Genomic DNA, 20,956 nt, shown 5'->3' on the forward strand with positions numbered 1-20,956 from the left:
TTTCATCTCTTTTGCCCCAAAGTGGTTGCCTCTGACTTCCATGTCCCTCATGTTGGTTGCCGAGATGTTGAGATGCTGAAATGTTGGTTGGGTTTCCTTGCCTCTTAAACCCTCCCCCTGCTTCTTCCAAATTACGCTAGACTATCTTCTCCATCTAGTCCCTGGTTTCCTTCATTGCTTCTGTCACATCTATCTTAACATTTTTAGTCCCTAAATCGCTCGACGGCGACCGCTCGATCTATTTTCTTAGTTCTCTTCTGTGCTGTCGCCGACCGGTCGCTGAGCAGGCTGATTTTGGGGGCTGTTACCGTAGCCATACAAAATATGAATTTATCTATGGTAAATCTTAATAATTTTGCTTCATGAGATTTATCCCTCCGTGTGCTTTCAGGGACGATTGACAAAAAAACAAACAAACAAACAAACAAACAAATAAACAAACAAACAAACACCGGATCCGTTGTGCACACTATGCAATCGTTACGTTTCTGTCACTGGAGCGTTTAAACTGGTGGAAGACAAATAACCATACTACTATATGTAGACATATACCGGATGTCCCCCCAAAAAGCGGAACGGTGGATTTTCAGTACCTTGCGTTCTAAAAGTGATATATTTTTTATATCATTAGAAACAGCATCCTCCCCAAAAGACAATGATACCAAAATCATTAAATTTGGTTCGGTACTTTTTATTCCACGCCAATTTCTGAAAATACAGTCATTTTCAAATTTCGCCGGGTTTTGCGACTTAAGATGAGATAATAATTTGCGTGCGACACGCGATCCATAAGGTGGATATTGTGTAAGCTCGGTGATCCATGTCAACAAAAGATACAGCTTTCACATTGGGCACGGGCCAGGGAAAAAAAAAAACAGTGTGTATGTGTGTGTGTGTGTGTGCGCGCGTGTGTGTCTGTATGTGTGTGTGTGTGTGTGCGCTCCCAATGTGAACACGTTATCTTTTGTTGACATGGATCAACGGGCTTACACAATTCACTGTATGGAACGCGTGTCGCACCCAAATTATTATCTCATAAGTCGCAAAAAAATTGAACATGACTGCATTTACAGAAAGTGGCGTAGAATAAAAAGTAATGAACCAAATTTAATGATTTTGATATCATGGTCTTTTGCGGAAGATGTTCTTTCTAATGATGTCAAAAAATATATCACTTTTGGAACGCAAGGTACTGAAAATCCATCGTTCCGCTTTTTTTTTTTTTTTTGGACACCCGGTATATATATTCATCGTAGATTTTTTTCCAAAAAATAACGAGTATACTATAGTGTAACGATACACTATTCTGGAATGGACGGGGTTTAATGTTTCTGTTAGCAGGACATCGATTGTGGTCAGAGAATTTGATGTTAATGACCGCTTGATATCTATGTTTTTGTAACTGTTACCATAACAGGACTATTTATGCCCCATTTGAGAAGAGCAAATTTTGAAATTCATGTCAACGTTTGGTTGCTCATTTACAGCGGTACATTGTCCTGAGGACGTTCCCAGTGTGCCCAACGGAGCAAACGTCACAATTCTCTCGAATACCTACAGAGGAGTAGCTGTATACACCTGTAGAGAAGGTTTTCTTCCTATTAATTCCCCCACAAGCGTGTGCTTGCAAAATGCCGCGTGGTCTAGCCTCGAGTTTACCTGTGAAGGTGAGTGATGATACCTTGCAGAATATTCAGACATGCTTTCAACAATAAGAGACCTCTCATACGAATGCTTAGGTAACGCACTCTGTTAAAAGCTGCCGTCAATACAGACCAAGCAGATCTAAACACAATAATTGTAAAACTCTATTATATTGTATTATTATAAGTACACATAGATACAAAATAGAAAAGTAACAGCGAAATCCATTTTGAAAGAAAAGTTGAATGATTATTCATCAATGATGCTTGGATATCTTATTGAATCAGAGCAGTTAGTAGAAATGTCCCTTATCTTCTCATGATCAAAATGGAATTTCGAACCGACTAATATTATTAACGTGCTGGCTGCAAACATAAAAAAAAAAAAAATACTAATGGGAGAAAAACAGCCGTATCAACGAGGGGTGGTGTGTTTTGATATACGAAGAGGTATATCCTGATAAAAGAAATCAATCAAACCATAATCATCTTAAAGTGACAGAGTCCTTGGAAGTTAGATTTTCATTGATATGTTAAATATACATAGGAATAAAACATAATACAATTTGTTATAAAAACTCATAACAATGGTATAAGGCCCTGCAGTACCGACCGGCAAACCACATGACAGTTCCTTTTCCAAGAGTTTAATTAATTGAGTGGATTCCAAACGTCATGTTCCAACAGCGATTCCGGGATGCTACAGAGAACCCTGTCTTAATGGAGGGACCTGCAAAGACAAGGAAAGCGGAGCATTTGATTGTCTCTGTGCACCTGGTTTTCAAGGACATACCTGTGAAATCGGTTCGGGTTTTTTGTTTGTTTGTTTGTTTGTTTGTTTTGTTTTGTTTTTGTCCCTCGGTTATGAATAGATTCCGCCTGACGAGTTAAAGTGCTTCGTTCCAGTGACATCAGACTACGGTCGATGTGCATCATTTTACAGCCCGTTTTGTACAGGTTAACAAAATAATGTATAACAGTTAAGGAGTCAAGGAATTAATATCAATGTAAAGAGCTCATGATAATATCTTATCCTTCTCTAACATTCAAGTTTCTGAAAAAAGAAAAGTTCTGAAAAAAGTGGACGCTTTACTAGAGTCTACATTATTATTATTATTATAGTTGTACTGTTAGTAAACACTACTCGTCACTGCTGGTCACCATTTAGAATACTTAGTCGAGTATGGATTTCGTGGAACGGTATGCAATCGATGGGCGTCGATAACTCTGGTAGTTACTTTCGAGAGGAACGTTGACTGTACTATACGAATTGACGAGCAGTGTGCATACGCACCTGATTGGTCGAGGGCCAATCAATTGAACATTCGTTGGAACACGCGAGTTATGATCAGTCTAGAGGGGAGGCGCATTCCGATGTCGTTTGTTTATCATATCGGTAATGTTATTACTGATTAACAAAATGAATGATGTTATCGACGAAATCTTGATGTGGAGGGTTTGAAAACATATACTCTACACTGAAGAAAGCACCGACCATATCATAATTAGAAAGGCTAAGGTTTTTCCTTCTACAAAACAATAGGAACGTAAAGCGCCATAAGATTAAACATTATTTAACTCCATGGACGTCTTTCCACCGTCCACAAATTGTCAGTGCTATCATACCAACTACTGTATTATACTTACTCTGCAGATATGGAACCGCTTATCACCGTGGCATCAACCTTGTCACCAGATGAACCTACAGGAGGCGTAATCACTACCAACTCAGGTACAAACGTACAAAATTAAAGCATAATCTATCATTAAATTCTTTCCGTAACGTTTAGTTTACTCTGAATTACATCCTCTGTTGTGCTAGTATTTGAAAGTAACGATGGACTCCAATGTACATGTACCTGTATATCATAATACTTATATGTAGTATTTATCAGTTATTGAAAAAATGATGATATCGACAACATCTTGGCTTGGAAGGTTTGAAGACATCTCTGTCAATGTCCAAACTGAAGAAAGCACGGGCTAATGAAATAACATATCGCCACTCTGCCTTCCATACATCAATATCAGCAAGACAGTAATGTCACTCGTTCCACAAGTATGCTTTTATCGTCTTTCCAAACACGTACCCTGCAGAAATTGAACCGTCTGTTACCCTGAAATTATCTGTGTCACCTGATGAACCAACAGGAGGCATTATTACAACCGAGTCAGGTATAAATGGACGAAAACAAAATAAAAATGCACGCCGACATTCTGTCCACCACTCCCGTCCATAATTATTATTACACATAATAATACTCGCTTCTGTATCAGCAGTTCCGCACTGATAGCAACGACGTATTCGGTACATAACTGCTTGCACTTTTCAACCATAGTGATTCAGAAGTATAGACTCATTTATTTTCTTTATTCGCTACAGATTTTTCAGTAACCTGAATATTTGCTATCACATCAAAGAGATCATCCTGAGCTACTTGCTTGTATATGCAGTAAATAAGATGAATGATTATTGGAAACGTTAGTTCATGGTGCGTTTGATGTATCTAATCCAGAAAAAGACACACATACATACAAAAGAAAGAAAGAAAGAGAGAGAGAGAGAGAGAGAAGAGAGAGGAGGAGAGGGAGATGGGGAGAAGGGTACTGTGTGTTGTGTCCTTTGTGTGTGTGTATGTAATAATAATATGTTTTAGATGTATACATTGTGTCTGTGTGCAGAACTATGCTTGTCTGTAGGCTATGATATACTCGTTTGTATTATACCCAATGCACTGCTTAATAATCACGCCTTGTCTTAATTTTCCCTGTCCTTTTTATTCATAGAACCTGGACCCACTGAGCCCAGAGTTGCCGGTAAGAAACCTGCATCTAATCACGTCATCAAGAGATTTACGTTATGGATAAACAAAAGTTGAAGTTGATTCAAGTTCGTATTTACTGCATTATCTGTTGTATGATTAGTATAAATCGCAATGTTTCCCGAATTACAGAGTCTCCTTAACAACACTAATAATAAACCTTGGCGACCTGTTTTTAACTCTTTTCGAACCACGAAGATTTTTGTAGGAATTACATTGTTTTCCTTTGAACATACAATCAAAGAGAGAGAGAGAGAGAGAGGGAGAGAGAGAGAGAGAAGGGGAGAGAGAGAGAGAGAGATAACCTCGCAACATGAACTACACAAACAGTTCCTGACTGAGCACGAATATTCCTCCAGTTTCAAAACAGACTGTATGCTTTAAAGGGATCGTATAGTTTTGGTTGGGACCTAACTTCAGGTTTCTAACATTAATTTTTGGGTGATATACAGAGAAACACTTTGTGAAATATGAAAGAGCATGTAATTCCAAGAGGAATTCAAAGTTTATTTGATGGAAATTTGTTTTGAAATAGCCAAGACACGCAATACAGAGCTGTCGGAATAAAACGGTGAGACCATCTTTTATTATGATCGCTTTATTTTACTTTGTTTTGGATGTCCTAACCATTCCCAAACCGATTTTCATCAAATCAACTTTGAAATCCTCTTAAAATGGTAGCTCTGTACTGTTTTATAAGTGTTTTCTTGGTATCTCGCCAAAAAAAAGCCCAATCCTCATCTCCATCAATACTGTACAATCCCTTTTTGAACAATATTGACCAACAATTATCATATTAATGTCGTGTAGATTACTTGTTTTAATACTGTGAAATGACTATTGAAATACGTCTGGAAATATCCTCTGCCTGTGAAGACGACCTTATCCCATCCGAGTCTTCCAAAATAACGTGTGTTATTTTCTTATCATTTCCTTCCCAGCCATTGCGTCGAGTGTGGTTGTTATACTTGTTATCGCTGTCGCCATGGCACTTGTCATCATCCTTTTAATGAGGAGGTAAATGTACAGAATTTGGGGATTTATCATAATAAAGTAAGAAGGCAGAAGGGAGTAGATTATAGGCGGGAAACACGAGGTCATGTACAAACATCTCGTTTGTGTATCGCACATTACCATTGATATGGCGCTCTTTCAGAGGAGACAGTGCCTTATAGGCCCTAATGTAAGACGCCATATTTTATGCTTAGGATTTTAGATGTGTTCAAACAGTAAACTGTGATGATCTAATACCCTTTTAAACCATTATTTTGTTGTTATTGCCTTCAGTAATTTCCCTCACTCAAATATTATTTCCTGTTAAATACAAAAAATAAGGGCTCAAAATTATAGGTATCGGGTATGATCAAAACGTACTCATTATAGTCATTGTTGACATTATAATATCAATATTGTTAATATCATACTGTGATCGTTATCAATGATGTAACGATGATGAACATTGTTACCGCTATTATTACTATCATTACTAATTCTAAATTGAGGTTTTACTCTTGAAATATTCTTTAACCCTATCCCTATAAAGCCCAAGCTATTTTGACCCTTCCCAGGCCCAAGGGGGGGGGGGGGCACATTGTTCCCCTATATAACTTTGTTATTGTTTGATGTTTCATCGTCATATTTGGCACATGGGTAGAGCAACTCATACTCTACATGATCGCATACTTGAAAGTAGTCAAGGTTACCCATAGAGGGCGCTATTTACTAAAATATAAAGAAATACATAGGAAATATGCTAAAAACACGATTTTTCTGTATAATTTCTTTATCCCCAGTCGATTATGTCTCATCATAGACCAATATTTTTCTTATTTGCCACAAATGATGTGCAAGTCACAGCTCCTTATTTGTTAAGGTTGAAATTTCTCAAGGTCACCACATGGGGCGCTATTCATAACAAAATCAAGAAATACATTATGAGACCTGTGATGTATTGTTTGGGCTAGGTACATGCATAGTTATATTTCATATTCCTATAATATTGGAATTTTAAGTTTGCAGATTGATAATGTGATAAACAAATGATATTAGAGGTATAACTTGGGTGAAGGAATCAAAATGACACAAAATATATGGGAAATACTGTTATTTTCAAGTATCTCTGTTATATCTATTGTTTTATGCCATTGTCACAGAAAAACAAAGGAAATAATAAAAAAAAAACATTTCAGGGCCATAATTACTTCACATTTTATTTCTTCAGCAAATTTCAGCCATTTCATACATTATAATATTGTTAATTGGAATTGGAACAGAAAAATACGCAAAATCTGACTGACATGGTTGTCAGTTTATGGTTGCCATGGCAAACAGCAATATCAAATATAGCTAAATTATACATCAAAATGTTAGAATAAGATTTTAGGAAAAGTCACCAAATTTGGTTAAAATTGGATTAAGGGCGAAGGAGTGGTGAATGAAAATCTGGTAGGGGGGCACAATGTGCCCCTCCCCCCTTGGGCCTTATAGGGTTAACAGGCGAGTATTGACCTTAAACTTTTGGCACATCTCTCTCTCTCTCTCTCTCTCTCTCTCTCTCTCAGTGTGTCAAGACAGATAAGATAGCGGTGTTCAAATGTGAGCTTTGTAACACAGAGAAGAGTTTTTTTTTTTTTTTCAGTTTGCAAGCTGTCTCAACTTCCTTTGTCATTAGCGGATCATCGATGTTTAATACAAACCACTTTAGCAATTGGCATAAATATAGGCCTACTCTGTCACCTAACTTCGCAGGCCTAAGTAATACAACCTGTGTTTTAATTTCAGTTCCCTTTCCACTTTTGTTTGTATTTCTCAATTGTATTACCCTTATTTTTTTTTATTAAGTATTGCGTTTTGAATATTTCTCTATGTTGTGAAAAACAAATGGCCATTGCACTGTAACAATCATTGAAATCAATCATTATAAGCATGCTTGCCAGTTCGACTTTGTTAACATAAAGTTGAAAGGGACTAAAAGCAATGTATTAAAAATGCAATATCTGCCTGTTCGCGCTTATTGTAGGTTATTATTCCGCTAACTGCAGCACGTCTGCTTGTTTGTGTTTATACCCTATCATTTACTTCAGTACAAGCTCGTAGCATTTCTGCCTTGGCGTTTACTGCAGTAACTGAAAGATAATGGACAACCAAATGCCCGAACTCGTCGATACGTTTGACTTAAAATTGTATTTTCTAACACTTTTAATTGCTTAAAATGACCTTTCATTTCCTTAACTCTAAAATCATCTTTGTTGTTACCAGAAAGAGGATACGATCTGAGAGACAAAAGAATAACTTTCAGCAAAGCGAATTGCACCACTACGAAACTTCGATGAATAACTACGCGTCAGAAGGGCAGGCAATAGCGCCCTCAGGGGGGCCAACAAAGGGAGGTGTGAACGGCGGATTGCATGCTGGGAAACCCGGGACCGAAGTCCGATCTGCTCTGCACACAGTCCCGCAGAAGGAGACTGATTTGTCGGACTATGTTTACTACCAATACGGCGCCGACACGGGTGAAGAGGACGTTGAGAAGAAAGAGCCACTACCCCGAAATGGCACTAACCACCGGGGCAATGTCCCGGATGTTATACAAAGTGTCCCGATGTCACAGGGTAAAGGACGAAGGGGAGAGGTTGGAGGGGTCAGTAAGATGTATGATGGAGATGATGATGATGCCTACCAAGAAATGGAAGACGAAATGGTGGTCAATGACTTATACAATGCATTACCGGATGACTCTACCGGTCAAATACTGGACCAGAATGGAAGGTTAAACCAGCCCGGCAAGTATTCTTCGAGCGACCCTTCCGCCTACCAAACATGCGACAACGAGCCTGTTGATAACCCGTCTGTTTATCAGACTCTTCGTTTTGACGAACCTGCGCACTCTGATGGGCCGAATCCTGCCAAACGCCGGCAACAGTCTGGGCCAGAGGCCGACGCAAACGCGCAACACGTTTACGAGCTCGAAGGTGCTGTGGAGGATGCGATCGAAGATGACTATGTCAACACGGATTATCACGCTGAACCTGAAGCCATGGTCGCGAATGATCTATACCACAGCGTGGACAATGTCATGTAAGAAGAGAATAAGGGCATGCATGGTTAGTAACGGAAAATACGTAACTCTTTCGAGTGATTGACTCTACTTTGATTTCATAATCCACAGCGTGGAAATTATTGATTAATTGCGACCTGACTCCTGATTCATTGTGTGCTCTATTAGGCCTAATCCATTTAAACAAAATGTGATAAATTTGAAATAATCCAACATACAAAACAAACAAACGTCACTAACGATATCCTTTTTTTTTTGTTACGTTGGTATTTTTCTTTGTTATCCTTCACATTCCCATCTTGCCAAATTTTATTTTGCCTATTGTTGCCTGAAAACTTATTACGGGAACGTTACGAATCTCGGCCACCAAGTTAACTCGAAGAAGGTTTTTGTTTATTTTTTTATCATTTTCAAAGAAGAATATTCTGTAAATTAAAAGAAATAACGTAGACATAGCATCAAAACGCCATAACAAACCGGAATAGTCAAATCTTAATCTTTCTCAGACTGTAGGAATTTGGACAAAGCGTTTGTGGATGTTGTTAACATGTTCGACTTTCTGACTTGAATTCAAGACATGATTTATCATTCCACCAATTCGCCTCAATATTGAGGATTTCTTGGCATTAACTTTGTCATTTTATATAGCCTAAGAAGTAACATCTTTTATGTTTAGGCAGGTGACCGATATGCACAGAGCAACAAACAGTGACAAACCATGTTGCGCACTTAATGCTTGATACGAAATGTAACGATGGGCCCTTGAATACGAATTTTCTCACAGTGGTGCATTCTACGTGATGATGTAATAAGAACGAACTGCTCATAGAATGCTCCAGCCCTATTTAATGTCATTAATAATCAAATTAATTATAGAATATCTCTCCATTAAAAATTCTACGTTCACTAATCACTTTATTCTCATCTGATATTTTAGAATTAAAACAGACAAGGTATGAACCCAATAATTATAAAAACAAGTAAAGCAGAAGATGAATTGTAATAATATAGAAGCGAGAGAGAGACAGAGAGAGGGAGAGAGAGGGAGAGAGGGGGAGAATAAAATCAAACTTAACATGTTTCACATTTATTCTCCTTCTCCTCTCTCTCTCCTATATCAAAAAGGTCATTTCATTTCTTTCCTTTTTGTAATGAGGCAGTCGTCAAATAGGTAAAATGAAATTCAATGAACCATACGACTCCCTAAACATTACAAGAAATATGTAAGGAGATGATACTAAAAACGTCACATACTATTTATTTTCTTTGCATTTCAATAGCTTTAATCTGAAATATATCAAACTGATCCAGATGGATATATCTGTTTTTGCACTATATTGTTTGTGTGCATAATTTTCTACATTGCTTTCTTGGCGTCATTACGATTGGATTGTAATGGAGACTCGTGAGGTTAAACGACTCAACCTTATTAACAGAGTATGAGATTGTATATCAGCATATAAACCTAGCTTATACCCGCTCCTTTGCCGTTTTCACCCCTCTGCACGCACAAGCCCCATAAGCTCGGTCTAATAGTGGTAAAGGCTAAATTATCTTAAAAAAAAAAAAAAAAAGTTGCCTGAGATGTTTGCCACTATAATCATATATTTATCTATTCTCATTTCATCAATATCTCATACAAATATCGCTGCATTATACAGTCCAGAAAGAGGGATAGACAGAGAGGGAGAGAGAGAGGGAGAGAGAGAGAAAGGAAGGAGAGGGAGAGTAGGACATACGTGTAAGATGGATTCATTTCATCCCATCTTTAGAGGATTCTTTTTTTTTTTGCCTGTATCATAATGCTCTATTTTAACTGCTAATTTGTCATAAGCGAAATAAAGTCTGCATTTTGTATTATGATATAATATTATTGCGTTTATTATTGTATTTTGATTTGTATGCAGTTTAGGGATGAATGATTATGATAAATTCAGGAAAATGTGTAAGTCTTCTACTTATTATTATTAGTATTATCATAATCATGATTATGTTTATGATGATGATTATCATTATTATCATCTGAGCGTAAGGAAAACAACAAAAGGGTGCGCCTGAAGGAAGGCAGAGAAGGTAGGCAGAGAGCTTGATCGGAAAATCATCAACCCTTTGAAGACAACTCCCTGGTTACGCCTGGTATACTTGGACCAATGGGCCATTCTCCGATAAAGCGTGCAATTACCGTTGTAGAAATGTCAAAAAATCAACATCAGAGATTTCATTTATTTTTCATCATTTCAGAAGCTTCAATTCCTTAGGAATACAAAACAATCAATGGGTGATTTTTGAGAGCCCATACTTTTCCTAGAAACATGTCCAAACGTAGAGTCCTTTTTTTTTGCATAATCACTATTATTAAAACCAAATTATCAGATACGTTACCAGAGGTATTATCACAAAACTGTTGATTGTCTGCTTATTTCTTGCTTTAAAATGGCAATGATAATGTAAAACTACAAGCTTAAACATCTACAAGCATCGTGGAAACATTTTGGAGTCAGCTTTGATCTAATCTGTAATAAGAATGATCGTAATCTATAAAATGAAGGCTAAATAAAAATCAAGAACATGTACATATTTCGGCTTGAAATATGTTTCCCTAATCTAACTTTTTACCTGCATTTGAATTACAACAATAATCTCATTGATTATGTATGCAACTTTATGAACAAGTATTATACATCTCATAAATAGCAAATTCCAGGTACATGTAACATCTCTGTCAGATTAAATACATTTCGGATCGAAAGAAGAACGGTGTGTGGTAACGCATCTGACGCATCAGACGTTCCGTTAGTATACAATTTTAAACCCAACACCAATCATGCCAATATATTCATTTTAACTTGTAAGAACATCACAATATGATTATTTTAGTTAAAACACCGCACTTCTAAACGTAAAAAAAAAAATTCTCGTCATCGATAGAAGATTAGATCATTCTTCAATAAAACTTTGAGATGTACGTAAAATACGAGTCAAGCAGGCACAATTCTACAATGCTTCTTTTCTGATATAATTCCGAAATTTTGTTATTATGATACACGGAAGACGGTAAGAATGAAATTGGAAAAGATATAAGCAAGTGATAAATATGAATTGAAATTCCTTTGTTCCTGTCTGTAATAAATTAAGTCTGAAGAACCAATAAGCGATGGTAACGTATCTGACAAAGTATTTATGTTTATTGACATAATAAACTACCAATTTACATCAAACCCCGATCACTCAAACATGATTCAAAAACCTGATGCAAAACGTTAGAAATTGTTAGACATCTATTCCTATTGATATTTTCAGAACATAAACCTGCAACGAAGGGAGTGATCTTGACTTCAACCATAATACTAACCCCATTTTATGTAAATAAGATGCAACATTATAATGAAAGGTAATAATGAAAGGTAGACCGTTCATGTATTTGCGTTTGCTGTGAAGTTGAAAAAAAAAAAAGGTGGGTACCAAAACTCAGCCTCTAAAGTCTTTTTATGTTATTGTGGAACATAACACGCACACAGGCACACACACAAACACAGCAAAGCAGAAAGAAAATGAATTTGTACCATGTCTGACGGCACTTTTTGTAAATGCCACAATAAGGGATAGTCCATTTCTGGTTTAGATGAGTATAGGTTTTAACCTTTTGCAAGATAATTGAAATCCACTTACAAGAAATACTTTACAGCATATAACTCTATGAAGAATTAAGTATTTACTTCATGAAAACAGCCCCGAAGTGACTGAGATGTCCAAAATAAAGTACAAGAAAGATGTCCAAATAAAAGGAGATGAGCAACCACATTTTGTTTGAAACTTATTCTTTCACTTTATATTGGACATATCGGCCACTTCAAAACCGATTTTCTTCAAATAAACTCCTAATTCCTCTTAGAACTATCCTTTTAGCAAGTCATAACAAGAGAGCCCGTTGTAAACCGGTTAAATCCGCGCGCAAAAGCGCGGCGCGGATAACCTTTTATTTTGTTGGTAACGTATCTGACATTTTTGATGGTAACGTATCTGACGTGCCGTTACCGTTCTCATACTATTATCTACTAAAATATTCATTTTCTCAAAAAAAAAAATTGTTGCGTGATTAATCATTGCCTAAAGTATTCAAAAGTATCTGAGCTTCGTTTTTATTTACAGCATAACATTTTTCTAAATGAATCAAAGTTTAAGTAACGTATCTGATGTCAGCTTATCGTAACATGAGGCTTCCGCGGCTTCGGATCGGTATATTTATTTTGTAACAAGAGATTCAACGAATAAATCATGGTTCCATGTATGCGTTAGGTTGACTTTGTTTAACACATGAAATTACACTGCCATGCGGCATTTCTTTGATCTTCTCTCAAGAATCTTAAAAAGGGTAACGTATCTGACTGCGATTTGGCGACATGATATAAATCATCTCTTAGAAAAATCTCAAAACATCATATTGTTATGTAATATTGTTTTTCATTCAGGCACTCGAGGGGCAATGTAATGAGGTACAAAAGATTTGATCTGAATGATATGTTAACAAGTAACAACTTCTTATATGAACACTTCCTGTCCTGGCGACATGGGGTTTTTAGGGTTACATCAAACTTCGAATCGTATTTCTAATATTATCTCGGACGTCCCAATAGCTTTATTGGTATTTATTTTACAGGTCCGACCTCTCAGATGAATTTAAGCAAAAAAATTGATTTCTGAGGGACAAAATATCGATTTAAGCTGTATAAACATGCTGGCGACACGAAAATCGCAGTTTTGCACGCTTTATCGGAGAATGGCCCCAATGTCTATGCGAAATGCGTGTTGTAACAAAATCAACTCATCCTCAACGGGTTAAAGTTTCGCATGACATTTATATGCTTCATAGAAAAATATTTTTTCTTCAGGAAATTCCACATGGATATCTCTCCACAAACATCGATCCGCCGAGAACTTCAACACTGTCATTTTCGCAAGAGTCTGAACACGCAACTTATGACGCAGACATTTAAACGACGAAGCTGACTGTCCCTTTTCATAAGCATTAGGCACTGCTAGGAGAAAAACCATTTGACACAATCATCCAAACCATCTTCTTTGTCACGTTTGAATGAAAACATCAATGACATTGAGACATAATTCGAGTATCTCTCACAAAGACGATTTTATTACCGATATACTGCAGCATGCGGAATATGCACATTTCTATTATAAGAAATAAACATATTTGATCAAGAGAATAATTATAATGACACCTAAATGTAGCTTCAATTTTAAATCTACAGACTCAGTCTATAAAACCCTAAGTACGTACATTATATTCTTATTCTACGTAATATACAAATGTTAAATACTAGTAGGCCCTACAATAATTCCCTGCGATAATGAACCACCAATCATTGACAAAGTAAACAAAAACAAAGGTTATGAAATATATCTTTGGGTTACAGATTTGTCCAGGAAAATTGTTGCCCCAACATCTGCTCGAGACGACTGGTGTGAGGCTGGTAAAATTCTCGCAGGAGTCGAGTGGTGTGCTCGCTAACATTAATGTCTGTTTGGTCTTTCCTGTTCTCCTTCTTGGGTGGACATGTTCTCTCGGGCGTCTGTCTGCAGTGGACCATTCTCTTGTCGTTAAAGTAGATGGAGCTGGCCTCGAAGAACTTCGGGAGACCGAGGAACCTTTCCAATCGCCGGAGGTGAGGGAGAGGGTCTCTGTTGAATGCTTTGTTCTCTACGACGAAAAACTGATCGGCGGGAAATGAAACAAGCCATCGCTCAAGGAACAGATCGTACATCCCGCTCGCCACAAGAGCATTGTCGGCGAAAACGATTCCTTCCGGTGAAATGACGGATGATTCTAGCGTATCGTTGATAAAATAGGTCAGGGGTAAACCAGGCGCCAAGGTAACACGCTCTTTCGTTCCGCCTCGCTGTGAGATTACATGACGGTACTCATCTATCACACGCACTACGGGGTCGCTCAACACGACCACAAATTTCATGCCCTTGTATATGTCTCTGAATACTCTGGGGGCGTTCTCTTCGAAGAAGTAATCGGGACTGATGTCCATAGTCAGCTGAAACTTGGAGCTCACAGGCATAGATTTCTTGTACTGCTCAACATCTCCCCCTATACTACTGATTGACAGCGGTTTTGATTTGGGAAAGCTCTGATCCGTCACTAATGCGGGATGACCAGACAGCAAGAAAAATAACTCGGTAGCATCGTCCCTCTTCCCGCCAATAAGTCCGATAACTTGAGGAAGGCGTTTCTCGCAGGCAAGATCTCGCTGGCGGATGAATCCGTCGTCGGCCCCACCGCTGCTCGCTGCCGGACCACAATCGACGAGGGACAAGTTGACGAAGGGGCGTCCGTCCTGCGTGTTCTCGGAATCAGCAATGATCACGGGCAAACTTCGCTCGTCAAGAGTGCGACGCCGCATGGCTTTCGTGTTCAATTGACAGTTGACCTGCGAAGTAACAAAGTAACACAGGAAGACTCCGATGCATATTCCGCATATCAGGAAACGTATAGGCCTCCGTCGATCGACTGCACTCACCATCGTTATCTTGGGGCAGGTAAATTTTTTCATCTGCATTGGAGAAGAAGAAGTTGGAAATTCTCAAAACAGGAAAATGTAGGCATATCAAAAAGTTATGTTTTTCTTTTCGTACTTGTGTTTCATTATTCGACCAAGCCTATGATGAGTCTGAACTGTTTGTTTGTCTTATCTCTGTTTACCATATATTACAATATAGTATGTAATTATATCAGATTATATTACATTATAATCGTATTGTATTCACGCATATTACAACATTTATATACATGTACAAATATGACTTGAAACAAGGCTTGCAAATCATAATGCATCACTGTCATCTATAACGTTCACATCTTTAGGTATCAGCAGATATTTATTCCCGCGGATCAAAAGTCTGCATAGTACATGAAAAACGTGAGAGGAATACATGCACTTACCGATTCTAAACGTCAGGTGTGTTTGACAGACTGAACTGGAATGACTACATTTTAGCTCTTCTTCCAAGTTTTCATCAAGACAAAATCAACACACAAACATCTCTGAGCTAGGGGCATTAAAATCCATCAAAATAGGGACATAAAAAGACAAAACAGGGGCAGGATCTCATGCTCCTTTCAGAGATGGGTATTTGCTTTTTGGCACCAAAATTCAATCAACCAGTGCACATGGAGTGACACAGGAAAGAATAGATGAGTACAACAACTAAATTAAAACCCGAAGCTCAGCAGGCGTGCTTATAATACTGGCAAATACATGTAATGAAAGCCGGCGGCATTTTAAAGCACAAAGCTTACACACCACCACTCCCGAAGATAGTAAAGTGACACGCTTTCGGCTCTTCTATTGTGATGCTGGAGAAGCCGTCTGGAACAATTAACAATGCTTGTGTGGCTCACAGAGTTTGAATCAGCAAGCCTCCGAAAGCTGGTAGAAAATCGGGGTTTACCTCTGTGTGGGACTGCTTGAACAAACCGCTCTGCACACAATACTTGACTTTAGCTTTTGTCCCCGGAAACGAAGCGCAAATTATTACTACAGGCGTCAAACCTCGTGGATCGAAATTTGCCTCCGCGCTCGTCTCTGTCAAAAACATGTCTGAGTCAAATTTCATTGAATAAAGCAGCAAAAGGTAGTAAAGATTGCACAACAAACGAAATCGACATAGCGATCTCCTCGTCCTTCCCTTTGATGCGAGACTTTATTTACTCAAAATGGATGCCGAATTGTGGCATCGCCAATTTTGTGTGTGTGCGTGTGTGTGTGTGTGCGTGCGTGTGCGTGTGCGTGTGTGTGTGTGTGTGTGTGTGTGTGTGAGTGGTTGTATGGCATTCAATAATACCTCAGGAGTGGACCTCAAATATTTATGTGTATGGATATCTGTATATCTGCTGCACAGATTACAAAAAATAATAATAATAATGGGGAAAACGCAATGAGTCAATTGTAGCGCCTGTTGAGCAGTAAAAATGTTTGTTTTCGGGAATGTTGAATGTTAATCTCACTTAGTACACATTGGGAAATCAAGGAATTTGCAATGTACATGTATATTATAGTATGATGCCTGAAAATATCTTGGCTAGGTAAAACAGCACAAAAATAAAGCATAACCAGAGGGTATCAGTGATATGGTGGCTATGAAAAACAGAGGAAACACAAAATATAAACAAAGTATTAGCAACGAAAAGCCAGATCATCTGATTTTTTTTTTCTACAGATGTATGAAGTTTATCACATGGGTGTGTGTTGCTGGGTAAAATTGTGCATACACGCAAAATATAACGTTAATGGAAATTTTTAAGAAAATAAAAGTATGATAAAATATAAGATACATCAACACTTATTAATTTACAACACAGAGCGTCGGTTGAGGTCCTCCACAGACAAAGAGACAGAATTCATTGTGTTACTGTAAAAATGCCTCTTCACGCAATAATGTGAACGGATGGTTAAAATAATTCGACTACTTTTAAAAATTAATTAATAATAGTTAACAATCACTTTGCTTTTTTTATTTTCATTGTTCCACGCCGTATTAAAACATCACAACCTGCTACAGTCACCAGTTGTTCATAATTAATTTTGTTCGCAACTTTACGAACAGCTTTATGAAACACCCCTCCCCCTCCCGAGCCATCAAAATGCACATACCATACAAAGACCAAGCATACAGTAACGACTAGTATTGAGAAATACAAGGATGATTAAAATGGACATACAGAATAATTTATTACAAAACGTCCATGGACGCCTAGCTGTAAAAGTTAGATTACAAAATATTTTTCTTTTTTGTACATTGTACAATGTACCAATTTCTTTTTCTTCAAAATCCAAAAGAAAAATGCACACACGATATCAGCCTTTCGCATCAAGGTTGGATTTTGGCGAGTGGAACAAAACAAATGACTCGACATTCCATCCATTTCACATCGCCATAGATCATAAATTATAGACAATGGCAGTATTGTACATGTATATAAACTTTATTGTGTGTATCCTAATAAGGATAGTATCCCTTTTAGCAAATAATTTATTTTCAATTGCGTGACCATACAAGTGATGATAAAAGAGTTATAAAAAATACTTTCAATTGTGTGACCACACAATTGGCAATGAATTTGTGCTATTGAATTGTTAAAAGATACAAGTGTTGATAAAGGAGTAAAACAAAACAATACAAAAAAAAAAACAAAACCCTATGTTTTCCACCTATTCACACATTGACATTATTGCGTCAATTTTCATTATTTCCTTCAACACCGGAAAATAATCCATAGACTCCATGGACTCAAGCCAAATTGTGCAACATGTTATTGCAATGTACAATTTAAATAACGGTAACAAGGTGATATTTGCATCATATGGATAATTAAAAAAAAAAAGAAGCAAAAAGGCATAGTCAGTAACAGTCACATTTAAACCTCTTTGCTGCATGAAATCAAAATTGTCCACATTTATGAAGAAGTTTACTGCAGAATGACTGAAGGAGCCACCTTCTTGAATATTGTAGCCCTATAATACGATGTATTTTAAAACAAAGAATGTTCTCTAAAAATCTAAACATCATTTTAAGTCAACTGAGATCCTAACCTGGAAGACTGGCATGAACACAAAAAAGGAGATTTCAAGGTGATTATACAATTCAGTCTGTAACATCAAGGTGTGCTGGATAAGAAAATACAATGGAACCTCCTTACATAGAGGCTGGATACAATAACAACAACAACAACAACAGTAGCAGAAGCAGCAACAACAACTATAAGAGTAGCAACAACAACACAACAGCAACAACAATACAACAACAGCAACAACACAACAACAACAGCACCACAGCAGCAATACAATGACAACAGCAGCAACAATACAACACATTCCTCTTGTAATAAGATTTTGCAGGTCCACACTATGCATAGTTCTTTGCCTTTGTACCCTGCTTTGAGAATCCAAATATAAGGAGATTGTCATAAAACAGTCAAATCTGTCTATAGTGGCCATCCACTATAGGACAAAAAAAGTGGTCATTGCAGGTGGGTGGCTGCTATACCCAGGGTCATCATAAACATGGCTTTTCTCTTGGGAGGAATTGTGTTAAGTGGTCGCATAGGGCAGGTGGCCACTATGGATGGCAGTCACTATAGACAGGTTTGACTGTAATGTTTACATGTAAAGTGCTTATAAAAATGAGATTTCCCTGTACAGTATGTGTAATCAAAAACATAGGCCTTCCTACAAGCTACATTCATGGTCAATTGCATACTACTACCCCTTAGTGAAATTTTAAATCACCATTTCTTCCATTTCACAGTTACTGTCCTCCACTGTAATGCTCATGAAGACACTTATGCATTTGTCAGTATAATACTTAAGTTTCAAATACAAGTTCACTATACTGTACATTGTATTTTAACAACACCCCCATCTTACTGTCATGGTAAAATCCACCAACAAAAAGAACAAACAAAAGACAAAATGTGGATCACCTTATCGTATATGGCCACATAATACAGAATAAAATGCATGAACTGTTGTTCAAATGGTGATTGTGCAATGGTAACTAGCATATAATTGCACATACAGTAAACTTCATTATTGACAAATACAACATTTACACTGTACAAAGACATAATAAATAACAGACAATGGTAATACAAAACATGGTCTTGTGTGCACTTTGTTTCTAGGAGGGCATAATGAGAGAGAATAGAAATATGTTTCTCTTTTCAATCCGGCGGGCAGACAAATAAAGAACATTAAAAAATCATTCTCCTATGGACAGTATAACATGCGAATTGAGGGTGCATTTGAATGCACTCCAAAAGCAAACCTAACTGTACTGCACCCGTGCCAGAGGAGCGCTTAAAGGGAAGGTAAACCCAAAGAGCAATGTGGATTGTGTGAAAGCAGCAACATTAGTAGAACACATCAGTGAAAGTTTGAGGAAAATCGGACAATCGAAGCAAAAGTTATGAATTTTTAAAGTTTTGATGTTGGAACGGCTGGATGAGGAGACTACTACAGGATATGACGTATGAGTGTACAAAAATACAAAGAAAATATAAAGGAAATTCAACAAAAATTCACTTTTCTAGAATTATGAAAGAGTACATGGACCAACCGCTTTCAGAAACCAGACGGAATAATTGCTACCCTTAACATATGTCAATATCAAGTTGATGGAATTTGTAATTTTCATGAAAAATGGATTTTTGTAGAATTTTCTTTACATTTTCTTGGTATAGTTGTCCACTCATACGTCATAACCTCTAGTAGTCTCCTCATCCAGCGGTTCCAACACCAAAACTTTAAAAATTCATAACTTTTGCATCGATTGTCCGATTTTCTTCAAACTTTCACTGATGTGTTCTACTATTGTTGCTGCTTTCACTCAATCCACATTGCTCTTGGGGTTTATCTTCCCTTTAACCCTATTCTAACTGGGGGGGGGGGGTCAAATTGACCCCCCCTCGACGTTTCGCGCCATGATTCCGCATCGCGCAAAGATTTTGCCGCGTCGTTTCATGACTTTTTTCATTCGAGTCTCCCGCATATTTTGAGACCAAATTTGCGACGTCCGGGTACACCGTTCTGAAGTTATGCAATGTTTTGCATATGCATGTCAACCCGAAAAATGCTCGAATTCATGATTTCGTGTGCAAATCCAATGCAAACTGTGCTTTTTTTGTTTAATTGCTATAAATTAGATTATTTCAACTTCTAACCATTGAAATAAATCAATTCTAATGTAGATAAGCTTGAAAAAGTGCCTCCAACAAATTTTGGCAAAAAAACAATAGAAAGCAAAAGATCGGAAAAACAATAAAATACATAAGAAATTAACAAAACAATAAAAAACAAAAGAAAATGATTTTGATTGCGCTATTTTTTTTACTAGAAAATTGTTTGATGTGTCTTGAGGAACTCTGACACAAAAATTTAATAATCCTTCAGTCTTTTTGATGGAGTTATAGGTGAAAATATGATTTCATGCGTTAATTTGCATAATTAATTTATTAAAAAAATATGAAATCAAAATTTTTCTATTGTATGACCATGTAATCTTGTAGTTGACATCCAGCTCTATGTTCAGGCAAAATTTTGCGGCGATCGCGCGATCGGCGGCCGAGATCTGAAGGGGGGGTCAAATTGACCCCCCCCCCCCCCCCAGTAAAAACTTGGTCTCAAATAGCCCAGTTAGAATAGGGTTAAACGCTTTCACTTGTAAAGCATGCCATACCAAACTGAACCGGGCCAAATGTGGACCAATTCCCGATGTGCTCCAATACCAAATGTGTACCAAAAGTTTGCATGTGAAGAATGTGCTAATGTGCAAATCTGTTATAATGCAAAGAGTTCATTCTCCTTCTTCGGGATATATGTATGTAGTTCAAGTATGCCAGGTGTAGGACG

The 20,956-nt window shown here is 37.4% G+C and overlaps 2 protein-coding genes across 2 annotated transcripts; one reads left to right on the forward strand and one right to left on the reverse strand.

Annotated features, from left to right (window-relative positions):
- Positions 1 to 1,459: 1,459 nt before the first annotated feature.
- On the forward strand, positions 1,460 to 5,486 carry LOC140229402 (uncharacterized). The gene is made up of 5 exons (XM_072309655.1): positions 1,460 to 1,667; positions 3,298 to 3,375; positions 3,741 to 3,818; positions 4,431 to 4,460; positions 5,407 to 5,486. The coding sequence occupies exons 1-5, from the start codon at positions 1,460 to 1,462 to the stop codon at positions 5,484 to 5,486; spliced, it is 474 nt and encodes a 157-aa protein (XP_072165756.1).
- An 8,462-nt stretch (positions 5,487 to 13,948) lies between these two features.
- Positions 13,949 to 14,950, reverse strand: LOC140230154 (heparan sulfate glucosamine 3-O-sulfotransferase 2-like). Its single transcript, XM_072310343.1, has one exon. The coding sequence runs from the start codon at positions 14,948 to 14,950 to the stop codon at positions 13,949 to 13,951; it is 1,002 nt and encodes a 333-aa protein (XP_072166444.1).
- Positions 14,951 to 20,956: the final 6,006 nt, after the last annotated feature.

The sequence above is a fragment of the Diadema setosum genome, chromosome 6 (genome assembly GCF_964275005.1).
Source record: "Diadema setosum chromosome 6, eeDiaSeto1, whole genome shotgun sequence".
Taxonomy (NCBI): Eukaryota; Metazoa; Echinodermata; class Echinoidea; order Diadematoida; family Diadematidae; genus Diadema; species Diadema setosum.

What these genes read in the sequence shown, in the direction of transcription:
- LOC140229402 (XM_072309655.1), top strand. Translation starts at nt 1,460, where the DNA reads ATGTCAACGTTTGGTTGCTCATTTACAGCGGTACATTGTCCTGAGGAC. An exon ending in CCTCGAGTTTACCTGTGAAG is followed by an intron (nt 1,668 to 3,297) that starts GTGAGTGATGAT and finishes CTTACTCTGCAG; the next exon opens with ATATGGAACCGCTTATCACC. An exon ending in CGTAATCACTACCAACTCAG is followed by an intron (nt 3,376 to 3,740) that starts GTACAAACGTAC and finishes CGTACCCTGCAG; the next exon opens with AAATTGAACCGTCTGTTACC.
- LOC140230154 (XM_072310343.1), bottom strand. Translation starts at nt 14,950, where the DNA reads ATGCGGCGTCGCACTCTTGACGAGCGAAGTTTGCCCGTGATCATTGCT.